The sequence below is a fragment of the Hippichthys cyanospilos genome, chromosome 2 (assembly GCF_059441005.1).
Source record: "Hippichthys cyanospilos isolate Australia breed blue-spotted pipefish chromosome 2, RoL_Hcya_1.0, whole genome shotgun sequence".
In the NCBI taxonomy this organism is placed as follows: domain Eukaryota; kingdom Metazoa; phylum Chordata; class Actinopteri; order Syngnathiformes; family Syngnathidae; genus Hippichthys; species Hippichthys cyanospilos.
In genome coordinates, this window is record NC_142370.1 from 30,312,193 (window position 1) to 30,330,385 (window position 18,193).

At 39.0% G+C, this 18,193-nt stretch overlaps 1 protein-coding gene across 5 annotated transcripts in view; it reads right to left on the reverse strand.

Moving 5' to 3' along the window:
- Positions 1-18,193, reverse strand: part of tns2a (tensin 2a) — a 53,655-nt gene that overhangs the window by 21,059 nt on the left and 14,403 nt on the right. For all 5 annotated transcript variants that reach the window (XM_088408284.1, XM_088408282.1, XM_088408283.1 and 2 more), the window contains exons 2-3: positions 13,217-13,322; positions 12,730-12,767 (exon numbers count right to left, since the gene is read on the reverse strand). In XM_088408284.1, the coding sequence (XP_088264410.1) occupies positions 12,730-12,767; positions 13,217-13,322 (144 nt within the window). The remainder of the gene's footprint in view (positions 1-12,729; positions 12,768-13,216; positions 13,323-18,193) is intronic.

An 18,193-nucleotide genomic window follows, 5' to 3' on the forward strand; every position in this document is an offset into this window, starting at 1 on the left:
ATGTGATTCTCTGTTCTGTTGTTAATCTTCACGTCAATGAACTGTAACCAAAGGAAAAAGGAGCTTTGGACAGCTGTCCTAATGGAGAAGGTAGCGGCACTGTCACGCTTATGTAACGGATGCAACACACGGGGGAATAAAAACACGAACATGAGGCTGCTCCTTCAACATGTGGCTGTTTTCGGATTGTTTATTTGGACACAGGAAAAGGGTAAGGGCTTATGTATACCTACTTGCGCACACAGGGGAAGTTGAACAGGCCCTGAACCTTGGAGGAGGGGGTCTACACACGAGCACGAAACTTGTTGCTTGTACATTAACAACGGGAATCAACAGGAAGCCAGAAGGTCAGATAACGAGCTAAATCCAGAACCAGATCCGGGTGTGATTGTCAAATAACTGTCTGCTTATGACTCAGTCTGAAAATTGATGGCCTTCTATCTCCACAGGGAAATTCATCTCTGTTCTTGTTCCATGTTGTGGATCCACTGTGATTTTCTCAATCTCTGCCTGAAGCCAAATTCTGACGATATAACTTTAGGCTTGGCTCTTGCGTCTTTCTCACTGGATGTGGATCAGATCTGTTTCTTTTACAAGCATGCGAACGGCCTGAAAAAATGTTGAAATCTATTTATTAGTCTGCAGCATATGAAAGCTATTTTCTGGGACGAGCAGCATGCGCTAGCATCATTAATCCAGCAGCACCCCCTTCATTAAACGTCTGAATTTCATTCACAGCCAATTGATTTGTTTTCGTTTTGTAAACAAGCCAACATAGCTGCAAGTCTTTTTGCAAGCATACACTTTACACATTCAGAACCTCTATTGGCTGTTTTTATTTTAAAATAGAATAGAATCTGGTACTAGATCATGTACTAGTATTTTTCTATCCCTATTAACTCATTAAATCCCAAAGACATATATTTACTTTACAGAGTGAGACATTATAATATTAAGTAAATATTTATGGTATTTTTTTTGGTCAATAAATGAGTGTAACTCATGGTCAATGAGTGTTTGAAAATAAATGGGATTTAATGAGCTAATCTAATTCATGTCTGGACTCTGTAAAGTATCTTCGGATTGAATGAGTTAATAGGGATGGAGAAATACCAATACAGGTTCTTGATTAAAATATCAGTACAAAAGTCACAATGAAAGCCTATACTGATAGCAGTTGCATTGTATTGTTTTAAGTTAGTAGGGTAAGTAAAGTAAGGGTAAATGAGTAAATGAGTAGGGTAAATGAGTGTCCGAAAATAAATGGCATTTAATCATCAGTTAATTTGATAGCATTTTGCCACTTTTATTATTATTATATATTATGCCACTATTAAATGTAATTCAGGGCTCAGGTACCAACCAATCACGAATCATCTTAAGAAGGTCACATGAAAAAATGCAGAAAACAGGTAAGCTGTTCTTGATAGTTACCTGAGCCTTGATTTCATTTGATGTCATTTACTGTAAAAGCGAGTAGTGAAATGGGTTTTCAAAAGTTTTATCAAATTAATTATGGGCAAAACATTCACTTTTTACAGCCGAAAATTGTTAAATAAAAGAAGTGAATATTAAGTTCATCCAGTGAGGTTGGTAATTTGGGAAGAAATATGTTCAAAGCATCAACCTCTGTTGCTTTTTGATAAACAGAAGAAAATGATTGAAGAGCAAACACAAATTTTTGGTGGTGATTAAATCAAATGTTCACAATTGGCCCAAGCACTCAAAAAAAAAACAAAATAGCCCATGATGATTTTTTCATGATTACATTGTCTACCATTGAATTTTTCTTCTCCTTCGGTCAACTGCCTTTGCGTTGCCTTTAATTTGCCACCTTTCACACACACCAGCTAACTATCATTCCAGAAATATTCCCCACAAAATGAGAAAAAACAACACACATTTATATTGGGTCACACTCAATCCGGTCATTATAAATTGCTGTAATAGTTGGGAAGTTCAGCAATCCAATCTGCTTCTAACAAGAGGAAAGCATTTCTTCTCCCTCGCCCAAGCCTGGAAGGAGGCCACATGGATACAGTTCAAGGTGTTTCAAATTTCTCGTTGTTATGACTACAGCTATCCAAGTGCGTACCCTGCAGCATGAATCGGGCGATACTCCAGTCTGGATTTACTCGTGTCACCCTTTCTTCACCTTTCGTACCGTCTTTTTGAAAGAGCCAGATATCTCATGTTGTTCTCCGCGGGTGCCTCGTGAAAGGGCCGGGCGGACGGCGGCTCCAAAAACAACAAAATCACCACACTAGATTGCACCTCATCAAGCCAAAGCTCATGCAAAAAAAAAAAAAAACTTCCTGTCAGTAGACCTCCACCCATCTCCTTCTCTTCGCCTTTGTATGCCTACATTTGAGGTCATACTTTCTTCACATTTCTAATGTCTTATCACTCTATCCTTCCTCCATGTACCCAACCTTTTCCTGATACCCCCCCCCCCCCCCTTTCCATTTTTCCTCTTTTCACAGCACCGCCCCATTGTCCTTTTGCCCATCAAATACTTCCTTCCTCTTTCTTTAGATCACTTCCCTGACCAAAAAAAAAAAGTTTACTCTCCCTTGAACTTTCTCTTGCTTTCCAGGTTTTGGTCAAACTTGTCAAAGCGAAGTGGTAGCTTGATTAAGTGTTTCATTTATTCCGTAAAAATATTCCTGCCTTGTGAAATTTGAATATTAAAAATAACACATAGCCCTCACACAGCTGGCCAGTATATCAAATGATTTTGTCATTTTAAGTTCAAAAATAGCATGAAATGAATGTTTTGTAAAAGTGATGGATGAGTGGTTTACAAGACATGTTTACAGTAGTTACTAAGTCCTTAGCTCATCTTGTGTCAGCCACTTTCTGACTCTCCTTTACCCTAAGACAACAGGTGTCAAACTCAAGGCCGGAGGGCCAGATCCGGCCCACCACATCATTCCATGTGGCCCATGGAATGCTGATTCGATTTCAAGTTTCTGGTTAAAATGCCAAATTTGCAAGCTGCTGTCAACGTTTAAAAATTTTGGAGGAAAAACAAGGTTTTTTTTATCCCAATTTCTCTGTTGAAAAACTTTTCCCACCTTTTAAAAACTAGTTAGAAGTGTGACACACACCTATAAAGTATTTAATTACACAGTCATACCGGCCCTCTGACAGAAACTATAACTTCAATCTGGTTAGTTTGACAACCCTGCCCTAACACATTAAAAAAACATAAATAAATACATAAACAACTACCTCAGATTGTATGCCAAGATTGATAAATGGTACATAAAAATATGTCTTTCGGATTGAATGTGTTAATTGTGAAATTTAAGTTAATCATATGATATGAATATTAAGTTTACGTCAAGAGATATGAAATCAGTATACATTATCACTTCATCAAACATTTTATACACCCACACACTTTATTCCAGGAAGTACTGTATTTCAAAAATTTTGACTCGTGATTAAAAAAGGGACAAAAATAAGCACAAATGCTGAAGATAATTATATGACATGAATACAATTGATGTAGCTTCAGAGCCACACTCAGTAACTGTAGTGACCAGCAGGATTACATTAATGAATAATATTCTTTTTTGTGCGTTCAGTGTCAATAATTTAATTAATGTTAACAGAATTTTAGGATTTCCCGTTCATGTTTTTATTCTTTTTTCCACTTTTCCAGAACAAGCTTTCTTGGGCAAATGCATATCTTGAATCTGGTGAGTTACTATTTGTTGAATTTTACTGGTCCGTAACCAGTCCCTGTCGCCATCCTCATAAGAACATGGGATTTTGTTTGATGGATGGCCTTAGGCCTAATTGCCTCGCCATTCCGCTAACTCCTTTGGGAAGGCCAATCACAACACACTGATGAAAGCGGCACCAAATCAGGAATGAGAGTCAGAGCTTGCTCCGACCCCTGCGGGCTTTCATCATCGGCATCATCAGAGGGCGAGCTATAATGTGCACAGACCACAGTGAGATTCTGCTTGCATTAAGATCCAGGAATTGTGGACGTGATTGAGAGAACAACAGTGGGGAACATATGTGACAAATGTAATGTTCCACAAATGCCAGAGATTACAAGCTAATGCACTAACTCTACAATGTAAATGTTTACTTAACCCTTGCGGGGTATGTCGTCTAATCCTTTGATCTTTACATCAAAGGTATTTCACATCAAAGCAAAGCATTGAAAAAAGTCACTAGGGAGCTGAAATTTTACCCATGGAAAATTTCAACATGGCAAAACCACTGAGTTATCAAACTTCTAGGAGTGCGCCATCCCTAGGCTAAAATAGTGTGAGAATGATGTGGAAGTAAATAACAAAAAAATTGTCAAAATCTTGCACTAGGGTTAAATTGATGTCCTATCAATGCATATTTCTGATATCAACACTAAGAAGCCAAGTTCCAAGAGTAGGCACAACAATATTGGTGTCTCTTCCGCAAAAACCTGCAAAACTCATTTTATGGCAGCACCAAGAGTGACCTCGCTAAACTTTCAAAACGCACCTCATAAGTCTAATAAGCATGTCAAGGTGGTCTCCCTGAGAAAAGAACCCCCAGAGCAATGCAGAAGGACTTCAAGGCCACAGTTAAGCAGAACCAACACCTGCGGATGAAAAACTTATACCTCGGCCTTAGAGCAGCATTGCACAACAAGTTTTCAGCCAAGGCACTAATCTGACATTAGAAAAATCTCACACCACATTACGAAACAAAAACATGTGAATCTTGTCTTGATTCACTCATAAATGGACTTACATAGTGTGCAATCTAGAAATGTTTAGTCCAACACAAAGTTGGAGTCCATATTGGTCTTCTAACATGTGAGGCCAGCAAACGAATTGAATAAATGTTTTTGTCTGAGGTTAGCGCTTGTTCCCACACAGTCCTTTGGTTACCAAATGGGAAGAAACCCACCTCGGTGTGTTTCACTCGGACTCAGAGCAGCTGAGAGAAAGACGCGTATCTCAGCTCGCACGGGTCCCCGAGGTGGAGCTTTAAGGTCCAGGTGGAATGCAATTCCACGTAAGGGAGCTGGGTCAGTGCATGCATAAAATGAAATGCCCACAGCGAGCATGCAGATGGAGGTCCAAAAAACAAGAATGCACACATGTTCTTGCTTGCACATGCGCGTTCACTTTTGCATCTGCGTGTGGAAGGCCACACACATGAAACACGCACCAAAACATCGGCTTTTTCATACGACCACTAGCCAAATGAGGATTCGAAGGGATCAACAATCAACAATGATCAATAGATCAATAATGCAAAGGCTCAGTGAAGCAAATCAACTTTTCGCTCCTTTCTAACCTTTTTGCTTCAGCCGTTGTCCATTACATTTGGGACTGATCCTAATCATGATAAGAACATTCAGATATCCACATTTTCAAATACCACAACTCCTTCCCCCTTTTGGTTACCCTCAGCCTTAAGCCGAATGCACAAAAACACATTCATGTTTTTCACAACCTAATGTTTCTTTAATAGGTTTCTTTATTTAGGTTTTTTCTTTTGTTACGTAACAAAAATAATACATTTGGCTTGCCATCGGTTGCATTACAAGTACAAACATTTGGAAACACTTTTAACCCTTGAGTGTGACATCCACCCTAACCCTGGCTAAAAGTACTGAGATAAAGATGTGGAAGAAAATGACCCAAAATGGTCGAAATACTGCACAATGGTTAAATTAAAATGGCCGCCAAACAAATAAAGAGGTCAAGAAAATCATCCTATTCGACTTTTTAAAATCTTGTCTAAAAAGGTCTGGTACTTAAATGAATTAAGCACTAAAGTAATTTTTTAGACCCTTTTCTTTAGCCAAACACTTGAAAAATGTTGAATAAAACGAAAAATAGCTGGGATTGAAAATTTGGACTCTTAAAAATAAAAAATGTATAACTAGGTCTTTGGGATTGAATGAGTTAAAAATCACGTCACTGACTACTTCATGATTCACTCGTCCGTCTGCAAATCCAGTTCCCACACAGTGATGGTGTGAATATGAGTGTGAAAGGTTGTCTGTTCCCGAATGTGCACTGTGTCTGATTGATGATTATTCAAGGGTAAAGTCTGCTTTTCACCGAAACTAAAGTGGAATACGCTCCAGTTCCCCGTGGCCCAAAACAGTACAGCTGGTACAGAAAATTAATGAGTTTTTCTTTTATTCTGTGTGCCGGTGGTCTGACTGTAACAAAGTACAGTGGGCCCCCGGGTTACGAACTTAATCCGTTCAGCGGCTACGCTCGTAACTCGAACTGCTCGTATGACGGGCAATCCAAACCTATGTTAATCTGTGAATGCGTGCAAAAACCTTAGGTAAAAACATCACGACTTTATACAGATATTAAAAATGAGTAACAATCAACTGTACAGTTAAATTAAATAACAAATACAAAGGAAAAATGACATTTACCTTTAGAGCGACATGATTGGAGCTGGGTGGAGGCGGAGGGGAGCAGAGACCAACCCGCATAGTTAACACAGTTACGCTGATATGCTATTGCTCTTACAATGTCACAGTCACTGTTTCAGTCACGGTGTCAGTCACGGAAATGCTAAAACATATCATCCTCTTACTTCTTCCTTTACCGCTACTAGCAATTTTAGAAGCTATGTCTAACAGATAAAGTTTGTAAAGTCTTCACAACATTCCTTCCTTCCATTTTTCACTCATTTTCTTTCCTTCCTTCCATCCATCCCGACCAGCTGTGCCATCAAGCTAGATAAAGGCGTTCGGCCAATAGCATATCGGCATTTCTGTGATTGACGTGACGCCGGCCAATAGCATCTCCGTGAGTGAGACCGGGTGACCTTAATCGACCAATAGCATATGGCATCTCCGTGACTGACTCCGTGACTGACACCGTGACTGAGACAGTGACTGTGACGTTGTAAGAGCAATAGCGTTCACGTTACTGTCCTAAGCGTCAACTGCTGATTTTGTTGACGCAGCTAAGCGAAAATATATTTGTATACACAAAGGCCGGCATGTCGGATTGTTCGCAAGACGAAAGGTTTGCTCGTAAGTGGGGGACAAAAATCTCCGTGGTCCACGCTCGTAAATCGAATTGTTCGTAAAACAGGGTGTTCGTAAATCGGGGGCCGACTGTATCCTGTTTCCTTGGCATGTGTAGTAGTTCGTTAAAAAAACCCTCACATATTAAATAATACCTTATTTATTTATTTTACTTAGGGCAAAATCTCCCTCAATTCTTGCAAGAACAGGCTTATGAACACAATCACACACAAGTCGGACGTTGTCAAAGTCAGCAGTCACACAGCGTCTCGTGTCACAATCAACCCCCCCTCACACACACGAACACACACAAAACCTGCCAGCCTATCTCTGCAATTACCAGAAGTGTCTGTGATAACACAGTTGTCTCGTCTGGTTGATCATCAGCAGAGAGACCGATCCCTGCTACATTACATTTGGCTCTTGTTATCCCAAATGACTCACTCACATGACAACAAGAATAAATGGAGGGGGGGTACAAGGCCAGCTGCAAGTGGGGGGGTCTGCACTCAAGGCCACATAAAGTAAACTGGAGATTTATCACGAGTGATACCGCAACTGGACTCCCAAGTTCTTTTTGCCGGAAACGAGAAGGATGTTTGAAAGATTCAGAGAGGGATTTGTTCACCATAAAATGGCCAGTAAAACTACGCAAGTCAAAATGCGCCTCATGTTTAAAGAGAGGAAGAATGGGGCAAAAAGTCACAGATTACATCACAGCAGAGGTATTATTTGACCAGCAAAGGAAGTCCAGTGGGATATGGAGGCAGGGGTGTTGGCTCAGCTGCATGATGGGAAAACACAGGATAGTACAGGAAGCCCGTTTTCGATTCCATCATCCCCGATGGCTTCATGGCTTCCTCGCTTGCCTCCGTGTTTGAGGCAAGGCAAAGGTCTCCATTTCCCAAGTGTCTTTGACTTTTGGTTTGGGAAGACAACTGTAACCACAAGCACCCTAATCATAGGGTCGTACATCAGAAGGATTATGTCGCTCTGTGGCGCACAACTGAAGCCGTTACCGCTTCCAATGGGACCGCTTTGCTTTTTACATTACATAATATCCAGAAAATTGTTCTTTCCTTCCAACGTTTATTTTGCGATTTAAGACAATGTAAGATGCGTAAGCATAAATCTGTCTCATAGATCACAGTTTTGTTTATGTTCCACCGTATGTCATGTTTATGGAGCTATTTCTGAGTGTGTGTCGAGCTGACGCGACCTTTTCTTTCTATTGTTTTATGGGGTAGTTAGGTTGGAGTGGTATGAACTCTGCCTAGCAACAAGAAGCGATACTCAGAGTTGGCACATTTTACATCAATAGAAATAACTGTAGCAACAGTATATGGTTACTAATTTTTTCATATAAAAGAGAACTTGTCAAATGTATCGCCAGATGTCCAGTAGTGTAGAGAACTTCAAGACAAATGCACAAGGAGGATGCAAAAACGGGCAGCAGGAATTGTAATTACATGGACACGCTCCACAAACTGCGCCGGTGCAACAAATCTTCCAGGCAGTACTTTGAACTTGTATTTTTTTAAAGACATAAATAAAGAATTTATTGTTATACTGTTGAATTAAAAAAAAAAAAAAAGAGTATCCAAAAAAACAAGGTCGAGGGGATAGTTTAAAATATCGGTGTCCAAACTATGGCCCAGGAGGCATGGTGGCCTGCCATCCATTTTGAAACGGCCTGTGGCTTAAATACTAAAAATTACATGTGCGACTAATACATTACTTTTTTATCTTACAGAGCTTTTCTATAGATGTAGAGAAGCAACTGAATTGATTTTAAAAAATGAGTAACATTTCTCTGAATGAATGTTGAGAAGGGTTTTGACTGCTTTTTAATGCTAGGGCTGATTTGGATAATATATAAGAAGAAAATAGAATAAACACAATTGGTGAAGTCAACCCGTAATGCACTTTGCACATTTGGCGAATGCGTTGAAAATTTTTTGGAAATTGCCCACAATATCACCAAAAAGTGTCATTTACTCCTTCGCAGTATGTTAAGGTTCTGTGCAGGATCAAGTTACATTACATCAAAAAGTTACACAGTCAGCTCGCAAGCATGTGACTCCCTTTGACTATGACATCTACGGTCTAAACTTGTGATGTATGACGACAATAAATGGACTCTACAGACAAGCCATTGTGAAGATACATTATGCTTGGCTAGCATTTCCATTTTAGTCATTTTGAAGCTGTGCGCGCAATTATACTTTTTTGCAGTTTCAAAAACAAAAAAATCAATAATCCATCGAGAAATTTGTCAAGCAAAACTACATGAATATCCATCTTTGTCTAGTTACAAAGTTACCAGGGTTCAGATGCTCCAGAAAGTATGTAAATAGCACTCACTTTATAGAATAACACTTTATAAAATGTTAATTAATCTTTAACATTAGTTGGGTTTTTTTTAACTTTGACAGGCCTAGTTAATAGTAAATCCCCAAATGTCCATCCTGGCACTAACCAGATAGATCTCCAAGACCAAAAAAATTGCCAAGGTTGACTTTATATGTGTGACATTCATGCAGAGCAACAACACAGAAAAAAGGCACAAATTACTCCTTCCTTTTAACAGGCCTCTGAAAAGAGCGCTTGATGAAGCTTTCTATTAGACCAGCGGAAATTCCCACTTTTTCCCAATTATACAGACGGGCCAGTCAACTTGTCAAAGGTTGCATTTCACAAAACTTAATCCTTCCTTCTCCCACTGTTTCACTCTTCCCTCCTCCCCATTTTGCTCATTGTCTTGATCCAAACCTCTCCACATCTTTGCCCCTGGGCCTCATGCAGCAGGCACACTGGATGCCAATTTTCCACTGGGATCAAGATAAGGAGGTTCTGTTCTCAGAGGAGAAACATGCCCAAAATAACGTTAATGTCTTTTTTTTGGAAGCTGAGCATTTAAAGAAAATAGAGATGAGCCAGCTGCGTTCAACATTTTTGGGAGGGAGAACGACATAAAACATAGTCTACATGGAGCCAAAGTTCATGCAAACAGGCGGTAAATGTCTCTAACTGCTATGTGATCCCGGGTTTTGTTTTGTTTTTTTGTTTTTTTTTATTACAACCAAAGGTCTTAAAAACGTTGACCAATGTGGACATTTGCCAAATTCTCCGGATCCGTGTTTGCATGTAGCAATCATAAACAGGAAATTTACGTCATCACTTTACTCTTATTTCCCATTGGTAGAATCGTACTTTCTTTCTCTAAATAAAGAATGGAATCCAATTTTTCATATTGTACCACTGAAGTCTACATAGTCATTCAATACAATATTCTGTCGTTCTTGAAAGATGTGTCAAAATGCTGAAATTGCCTTTTCAGAATAAAACTGCACGATGTGGATTCCTGTAGCAGAGATTTTTCTCAATAAACAAAGCCATTAGGCTGGATTTTTTTTTTCATTTTTTACACGAATTGGGGGAGAATATGTGGTTTAAATAGCCCTGCTTATCTGTAGACAAAGCCTGAGATCCGCCGACTTACAAGGAAATTAGAAAGAAAGGGTAGTCACCAAGGTTAGAATTAGAAGCAGGATGTAAAGGTGGCAGATATCCAGATGTGTCCACACACACACGCGCGCGCACATACACGTACGCACACACACACACAGTTCATGTGTCAAGGTGGTTTCAAATGGTAAAGAAGTGCAAGAACGGAAACACCTTGAACTCGCACTTCTAACAGCTGTTTAACTCAATCCGGAACCAGAATGATAAGGCCTTGAGCCCTCAAATTGCATCTACACTAAAATCAATTTTAATAATATTTTTACACCTCAGGCTCTCCTTTGGGGTTAGAGATGGAGCACACATGCCCATCGCCCTGCCATATCTGACCACTCCTTTCCGGGGCATCCGGTTGATACCATCAAAAACAAAACCGCGGTTTTCGAGCTTTGCTTTAAATCAGGGGTGTCTAACTCATATTTATCGGGGGCCGGATTGTAGTTATAATTTTTGTCAGAGGGCCGGTATAATTGTGGGATTAAATCAATTTTAGGTGTGTTTGCCACACTTCTAACTAGTTTTGAAATAAGAGCCCGGTAAAAACTGTTCAAAAGAGATATTGGGAACAAAAAAAATGCTTGTTATTTTTACCCCTAAATTTTTAAATGTTGAGGACAACTTGCAAATTTAGTATTTTAACCAGAAATTTGAAGTTTGCTCAGGATTTCGCGGGCCACATAAATTGATGTGGCGGGCCGGATTCGGCCCCCGGGCCTTGAGTTTGACACCCATGTTTTAAATGTTTTGGCTATCAGTTAGAAAGTTAACACTCAGGTTAAAAAAGTGTCAGACCTGTTCTGTTAAGAAATAGTTACGAATAAATATTTATCCACAGAAAAATATTCAACTTGAAGTGTCCTCTTTTGAGATCATAGTAAAATCATAAATCATAACTTGCTAATGAGAGGTGACAAGTTGGGTCAAACCATTCCAGTATGGCGGAGAATCAGGCTTTTTTAAATAATGAAATTGAATAAATTACAGTATATATAATGTGTTTCATGAACTTATATTTTCCTGAAACATTTAATTAATTCAATAATTATCTTTGCATGTTTGTTTTATTTAAAATCTCGAGTTCCCTCCGGAGTTCCTTCAAGTACCACCAGGGGTACCCGTACCCCCATTTGAGAACCGCTGCTTTAGCACACCTGATTCAAAAGATCGGTAGATGAGCAATCTCTGGAGACACCTGATAATGATCCTCATGTGAATCAAGTGTGCTGGAAGAAGGAAATATCTAAAGCATGCAGGATACTGACACTTGAGGACCGGAATTGGAGTTTTTGTCCTGGCCTTTCGGCTAACAGCCTCTACCAACGCACTGTTCCCCACTCCAAGCATGACTGCCGCACACAAACACACCTCCACCAACTCAACTCTGTCTATTCATTAGAGCATCCCTTCATCAAAGAGCCTTTCACAGAGGCAGCAGGGCGGCTTTGGAGCGAGCTTGCAGCTCCTTCTGAGGAATGTGACAGGGCGGCTGATGCATTAGCGCACGTCTCGAGACTTCTGCACCCACTGTGATGTATTTTACCACTTCAATGTGCAAATAATGCATCTCCTATGCCGACTGATATTACATATTCACTTTTAAGAGCATAGGCGTATCGAATCTAAGGGCCACGGGTTGGATGCATTCAATTTTATTTCAAGTGGCCCAAGGAAACCTGGCATAGGTTTCCCATGAAAGTTATGTTCAGTCATGTTATGTGACAGTCACCAAGAGCGGGTAAATGTGATTTTTAAGGTTCTGGCCTATATTATGTAAGGGAAAAGAAGTGTTGTCTAGCCACTCACTCCGTAAACTAACACAGAGCAGCTCAGTTTCTGGCTTGTGAATGTCATGGCTTGGATTTACTTTTGGCATGACTTCACTTCGTTTCACATTTACGACACAATTTCTTGCACAAAGACTTTTAAACCGTAGTGATCTGATCTGAAAATATAAAACATGATGCAGTGATCGGACATCTTTGTATCATTCATACAATTATTGAGATTTGTTCATTGATTTGCTTGACACGATACATAGTCCATGAGCCAAAGGCTTCCCACTCCAAATTAATTCTATTATCTGTAAGTGGTTACTCTTACTACTTATCATTTGAGTATAATATGCAATACATTATAACACACACACACACAAACACAAGCTCCACAAGTTTTGCCAATTTGAGTCTTACCTTGCTCTCACACTTCCTGTGAGTGGCAATCTTGCATACTGAGAACAGAAAGACAAACAAGAATGCAGTCATACTTTTGTTCCGGTGCTCCAATAAGATATCACAGAAGAGTTCGACATTATTTTATAACAATCAAAATGGACATAATGACGTCTTTTAGTCAAAAAATGTTGAGTCATGCAACAAAGCAAGCGATTATAGCCCTGAAAATTGACATTTGTACGTAATTGAGCAGAAAACAAGCTAAGGTTGTTCTCTTGTCTGTGTGCCATCAGGCGATACAGAATTATGTAAGTGTTTAATAAGTGTTTCCTTGTACACTATGACTTTGGCTAATGGTGACCTTGTACAATGTGTCCATGTGGCCTCATGATGTTGTCAATTTAGAGCAAAATACTTCTCGCATACCTTCAAATATGACTCACTCTAGGTCAGTGCAGTTTATAAAAGGCCTGTCAGTGTTCAACATACAGCTGTGCTACGTTACCTCGGCAGAAGGAGCCCACATCGTCCAAGTTCTGGTGACACACGGTGCATTGACGCCTCTTCTTGAAGGTCTTCTCCTTGAAGACGTGAGGCTCGCCCTTCCCTGACTGGCAGCACACAAACAAAGGACAATCAAAAGGCTGTTCGATTTGGCGTGTGCTTTGGCGAGGTCGCTGTTTCTGTTGTTTATATTTACAAATAAACACAAAGCGTGTTTTTTGATCTAAATTTAGTGACGGGACTTTTGGAACTGTTCATTCACAAACCGTTCACTGAAAAAGAGCCGTTCGAATGACCGGCTCTTTCATGTTTTTAGTTTATTTTCAAACATCAATTAAAATAAACACTGGAATTAGCTATATATTGCAGTTCATGTCATAGTTAAGTGTTTAGGTGATGGGACGTTTGATACGGTCTCGCAAAAATATTGTATAAAGTAGTAAGGACATTTAGGCATATTGGAAATTGTGCCAAAAATGGATTCATTCAGACATATGGAAAAGTCTAAAACATTTTGTAAGTTCTTATTCTCTTAAGCACATGGGTAAAACATGCAGAACACTTTACACACATTGGCTAGCATAGTTATGTACACTGTATTTGAAATGTTTTGACAGAACCTATCACATCTGTCGAATCTGTACTCGAATCCCAGCGTTCACAGTAAGGAGCCATTTAAAAGATTCCTTTGTGAACATCATCCACAGTCATCAGACTATTCCAAGAGATCCATCAGTAAAAAAAAAAAAGAAAAGAAGAAATTATTTAATTTCTTTACTCCTCTTGGGTTTTGATTTATAAACCAAATGCAAACTACCGTATTTTCCGCACTATAAGGCGCACCTAAAAGCCTTAAAAAAAATTTTTTTTAAGCCGATGGTGCGCCTTATAATCAGGTGCGCCTTATATATGTCTCAATACTGAGATTGGGATTCGCAAATGGGGAATGAACTGATAAAGTAAGCTTTATTTGTTTCTTTTGTGTGTTTACAGTTGAACAGTGTTGGTCATATTGACATTGAGTTATTGTGCTATTGAGAGTTTAGAGTTATTATTGTTATTACTTTGAGTATTACTATATTGTGATTGAAAAAGTTTTAAAACATGTCATTAATTGAGGGTGCGCCTTATAATGTGGTGCGGAAATCAATCAATTGAGATTTTTAGTCAATGTTGGCAAGTTTTATTCATATTCACCCACGACTCCTCTTGCCTGTTTTACCTTTGGTTGCGTAACAGTCTTAAAGTAATAATCCTCATGGTTCCCGCTCATACCACAGCATAATCCTAACTGTGTGTGTGTGTGTGTGTGTGTGTGTGTGTGTGTTCAGTAAAAAGCAAAGGTAGCTAACATCCATCCATTTTCAATGGCGCTGCTCCTCATATTCAATGCATGTGAACTGGAAACCCGTGATGGGCAAACGGAACCTCACGAACCACTTTAGAAATGTTTTTGTTCCTTTAGATGGGACTCTTGGTTTAAAAATGCAAGGGAAATTTTATGCTTTTCTATAGCACTAGCCCCAAGTGATTTATGAGGTCTCACTTAGCCATAACTACTAGAAGGGTGACTTTGGGTGAAATGTATGTTACATTCAGGACAACAGTATTAACAACTCAAAAAAGCACCTATGAATAATTTAGTCTTCCATGAACCTAACATGTATGTTTTTGGAGCAAGGAGAACATGCTAACGGCATACATGAATCGGACCTCTAAGATTCAAGCCTCTAACCTCAGAATGTTGACGCAGACATGTTAACCACACTCTTATGGATATTTTATTGGTTGGTCGTGACGTGACACAGCAAATGCTTTGAACAAGAGCACTCTCACAGCTAAATGCTGCGTGCGGACATTTTTGCATCCTTAGATGAATAGCAAGCACGGGACAAGGAATTTTGCGAAAAGGAGGTGTTTTTCTGGAAACAAGGGTAGATATACCGCTGTCCATGAAACTTCTTTGTAACTCATCTACTACTGCACAAGGGAGTTTTTGTTTCCTCTGAGGTAACTCCTTGGTAACAAAGACACTAAGTTGTTTGCACACTTTTTCCATGATCCTGATGCTCCGACTCCACTCTCGAGGCTGGTTATTGTTTGGACAGCTGCCTGCTTGTTGGCATTGCCCACTACCAGCTGTGTTCAGTTGCTCTTCTTACAAGTGGACGGAGAGTGAGTAGTAAGCACAGTGGTCGGATCAGATTAGTTATGTAACATGTTGTATGGGGAAAAGCGAAACCACTTATTAAATCTCCGATGGTCATACTTTTCGGAAGGATTTCTAATGGGATATTTCCTTGACTAAAACGCACTCATTTGCGTAGAGTACAGTAGACTTGAAACAAAATGTGTTCCCGCATTTCACTATGACATCACGTGTACTTTCACAAGGCTTGAAATAAGCAGTTTCACGTTTCTGTTTGCGGTGTAAATTTTGGAATTTCCGTCTCATGTAAACGTAAGGACTCGCTAAACTGAGAATTAAGCACCCGCAAACAGTACCACGTTTTTTTTTTGTTTGTTTGTTTGTTTGTTTTTAAGACAATTCATTGGTGTTCAAGAATGAGATGTTTGCTGAGATTTCATTGCTGATTCGTACGGAGCAATGGTTATGGTTCAGGTGTAGCAGGAGGTTATGCCGTCAATGCGCTACAAAGGCCAACTTCAAAATAAGAACGTCCAAATTATACATGAACGACAAACTTTTATTTATTCATTTTTTTTCCTAGGGGCGCTGTTTGCGTTCCGATTAGCTTGACACCGCTAAGTGTATGGTAGCTGCTGACATGAAGACGCATTCAAATGCAGTCGGGCATTTCAAACTCATACAGAATAAAAGGCTGTTGATGACGTTAATAATTGCAAGATTAATGATATGATAAGTAAAATAATTGAAATGTTAAAAAGTATATCATTATTTACAATACATAAATTAACCGATTATCTAAAGGAATTGAAACCAATTTTGAAGTTGGGGGATGACAGATACAAAAAAGGTCTCCTGATAATTAATTACATTGTATGTTAAAAACAGCAATTGGTTGAGCTATTTATATTCATTAAAACTATTACTACTACTAATAATAATATGAAGAGGAATAAGAAGAAAAATAATAAGAAGGTCATAATCATTTTTGTTATCACAATCAAATTAATTGTAATACTTGAACAGGTATTTAATAAAATAAAAACATGTACATACATGTTTTAAAAAGAATATAATTAGTTACAATACACCAATTCACTTATTATTTAATTCATGTCGGAGTTGGGGGATGAAAAGTGGACTAAAAAAAAAAAAATAAATAGGCCTCCTGGTCAAGTAAATTACTTGTGAATGTCTAGTGGGAAATAGATTGCTAGATAGTTACTTAGTTAATCTTCTCACTATAAGTTAGAAACACAATCACAAGTTAGAAGCTACTCTCTCAACGATTCATGCATTTGAGCATTTTAACAACTTTGCGGAAACTTTACAGCAGAGGAAACAGAAGACAGCTGGTACAGTGCGAGCGGATTAGAACTTTAAAATAAGACAGGCCCCAGGACAGTAATTACTGTCAACACTGGAATGGCTAAAAAACATCTTCCTCACTCTGAGATAATACTCAAGACTGTTTCTGGTTAGATTGCTGCTGCGGGCGGATAACACACATCCAAAGAGAGACAAATAAAATTATTGACCCACAATGTGAACGCTCAACCGCAATAAAACCAGACACCATGTCTGCAGGGGACTCAAAATTTCATATATGGGTAAATTCAAGCATTTTTTTTCAACTCCATTTTTATTCACTTTTTCTAATCATTGACTAATTATTGAAAGAAATTACCGGTGTCGCAATAAAGGTAAGTAACTGTAAGTTATATTTAAAATGCCATTGTTAGTACAATATCATAAAACAATGGTTACATTTTCAGAATATTCCCGCACCCATCGGAACGCTAAATAACATCTACCTGATATGTGACACATCTGGGCATTCACATTGCATTGATCCATCAATGTGGTGAAAAAAGCTTTTGGGTCATGATTCAGTGGAAAAAAAAAATGACAGGCACTAAATATACATTTACAAACTGTTATTTTGCCATCAAAACACACTTTTATTGTTTTATAGAAAGGAAGAACCGTTAAGATGTTTCAGAAATATTAGTGCCAATTTTTTACAAAAAGCTAATTTTCTCCTTATTTTGCCCAAAATATCTTGGTGTCACTCAAATTAACTCTTTTCAAACAGTAATTATTAGAGAACGGAATAAGGTAGAATCATCAATCTTTCTTTTTTGAAGTAAAAAATGAAATTAAATCTTTTATTTGGACCCCCCATGATTACATATCACACAATATTCTGTGGGACTTGGTTGCAAAAAAAAATGTGATTGGGACCTCATTAAATTTCTATAATTATTATTATAGTTACTGTTATTATTATTATAGGGCTTGGTTGACATGAAAACTACCTACATGAAACCTAAGCTTAACCCTAACTAAGGTCTAGTTCGTTCTTCACCAAAACATCACTAGACAAGTTCTTCTGTGCAGAGGAGTTAGTGTTCGGTGGAAATGACTCCTTTTGCCGTCCCTGCATCACTTCATATTCCAGGACAGACCACGACCCCTTCACAACATATGTTCCACGCAGACACAAGAAGCTCTTTTTCTTCTCGATTTCTCAAGCAGTAAAACGGAGCAAAGATGTTTAAAAAGAGATGCTGTCTAACGCCAAATCCCTCCCTCTGCTCGCCAGCCGTCGCAGAACAGTGGTAGGATTGAGCGAAGGAGGGGCTGCGAGCATGTACAAACGAGGCACACAGAAGGCAAGGTGCATGCGTGCACATGAATAAACAAAAACATCGACATAGAGAGGGCCGGTGGTGCGCTCCATCCCGAGAAGCTTCCTTGCTTCTTCCGCGTTTTTTTCATTCTAAAAATAGCCCCTAGTGGGACAAGGGCGGCCGTTGTGTGCGTTGT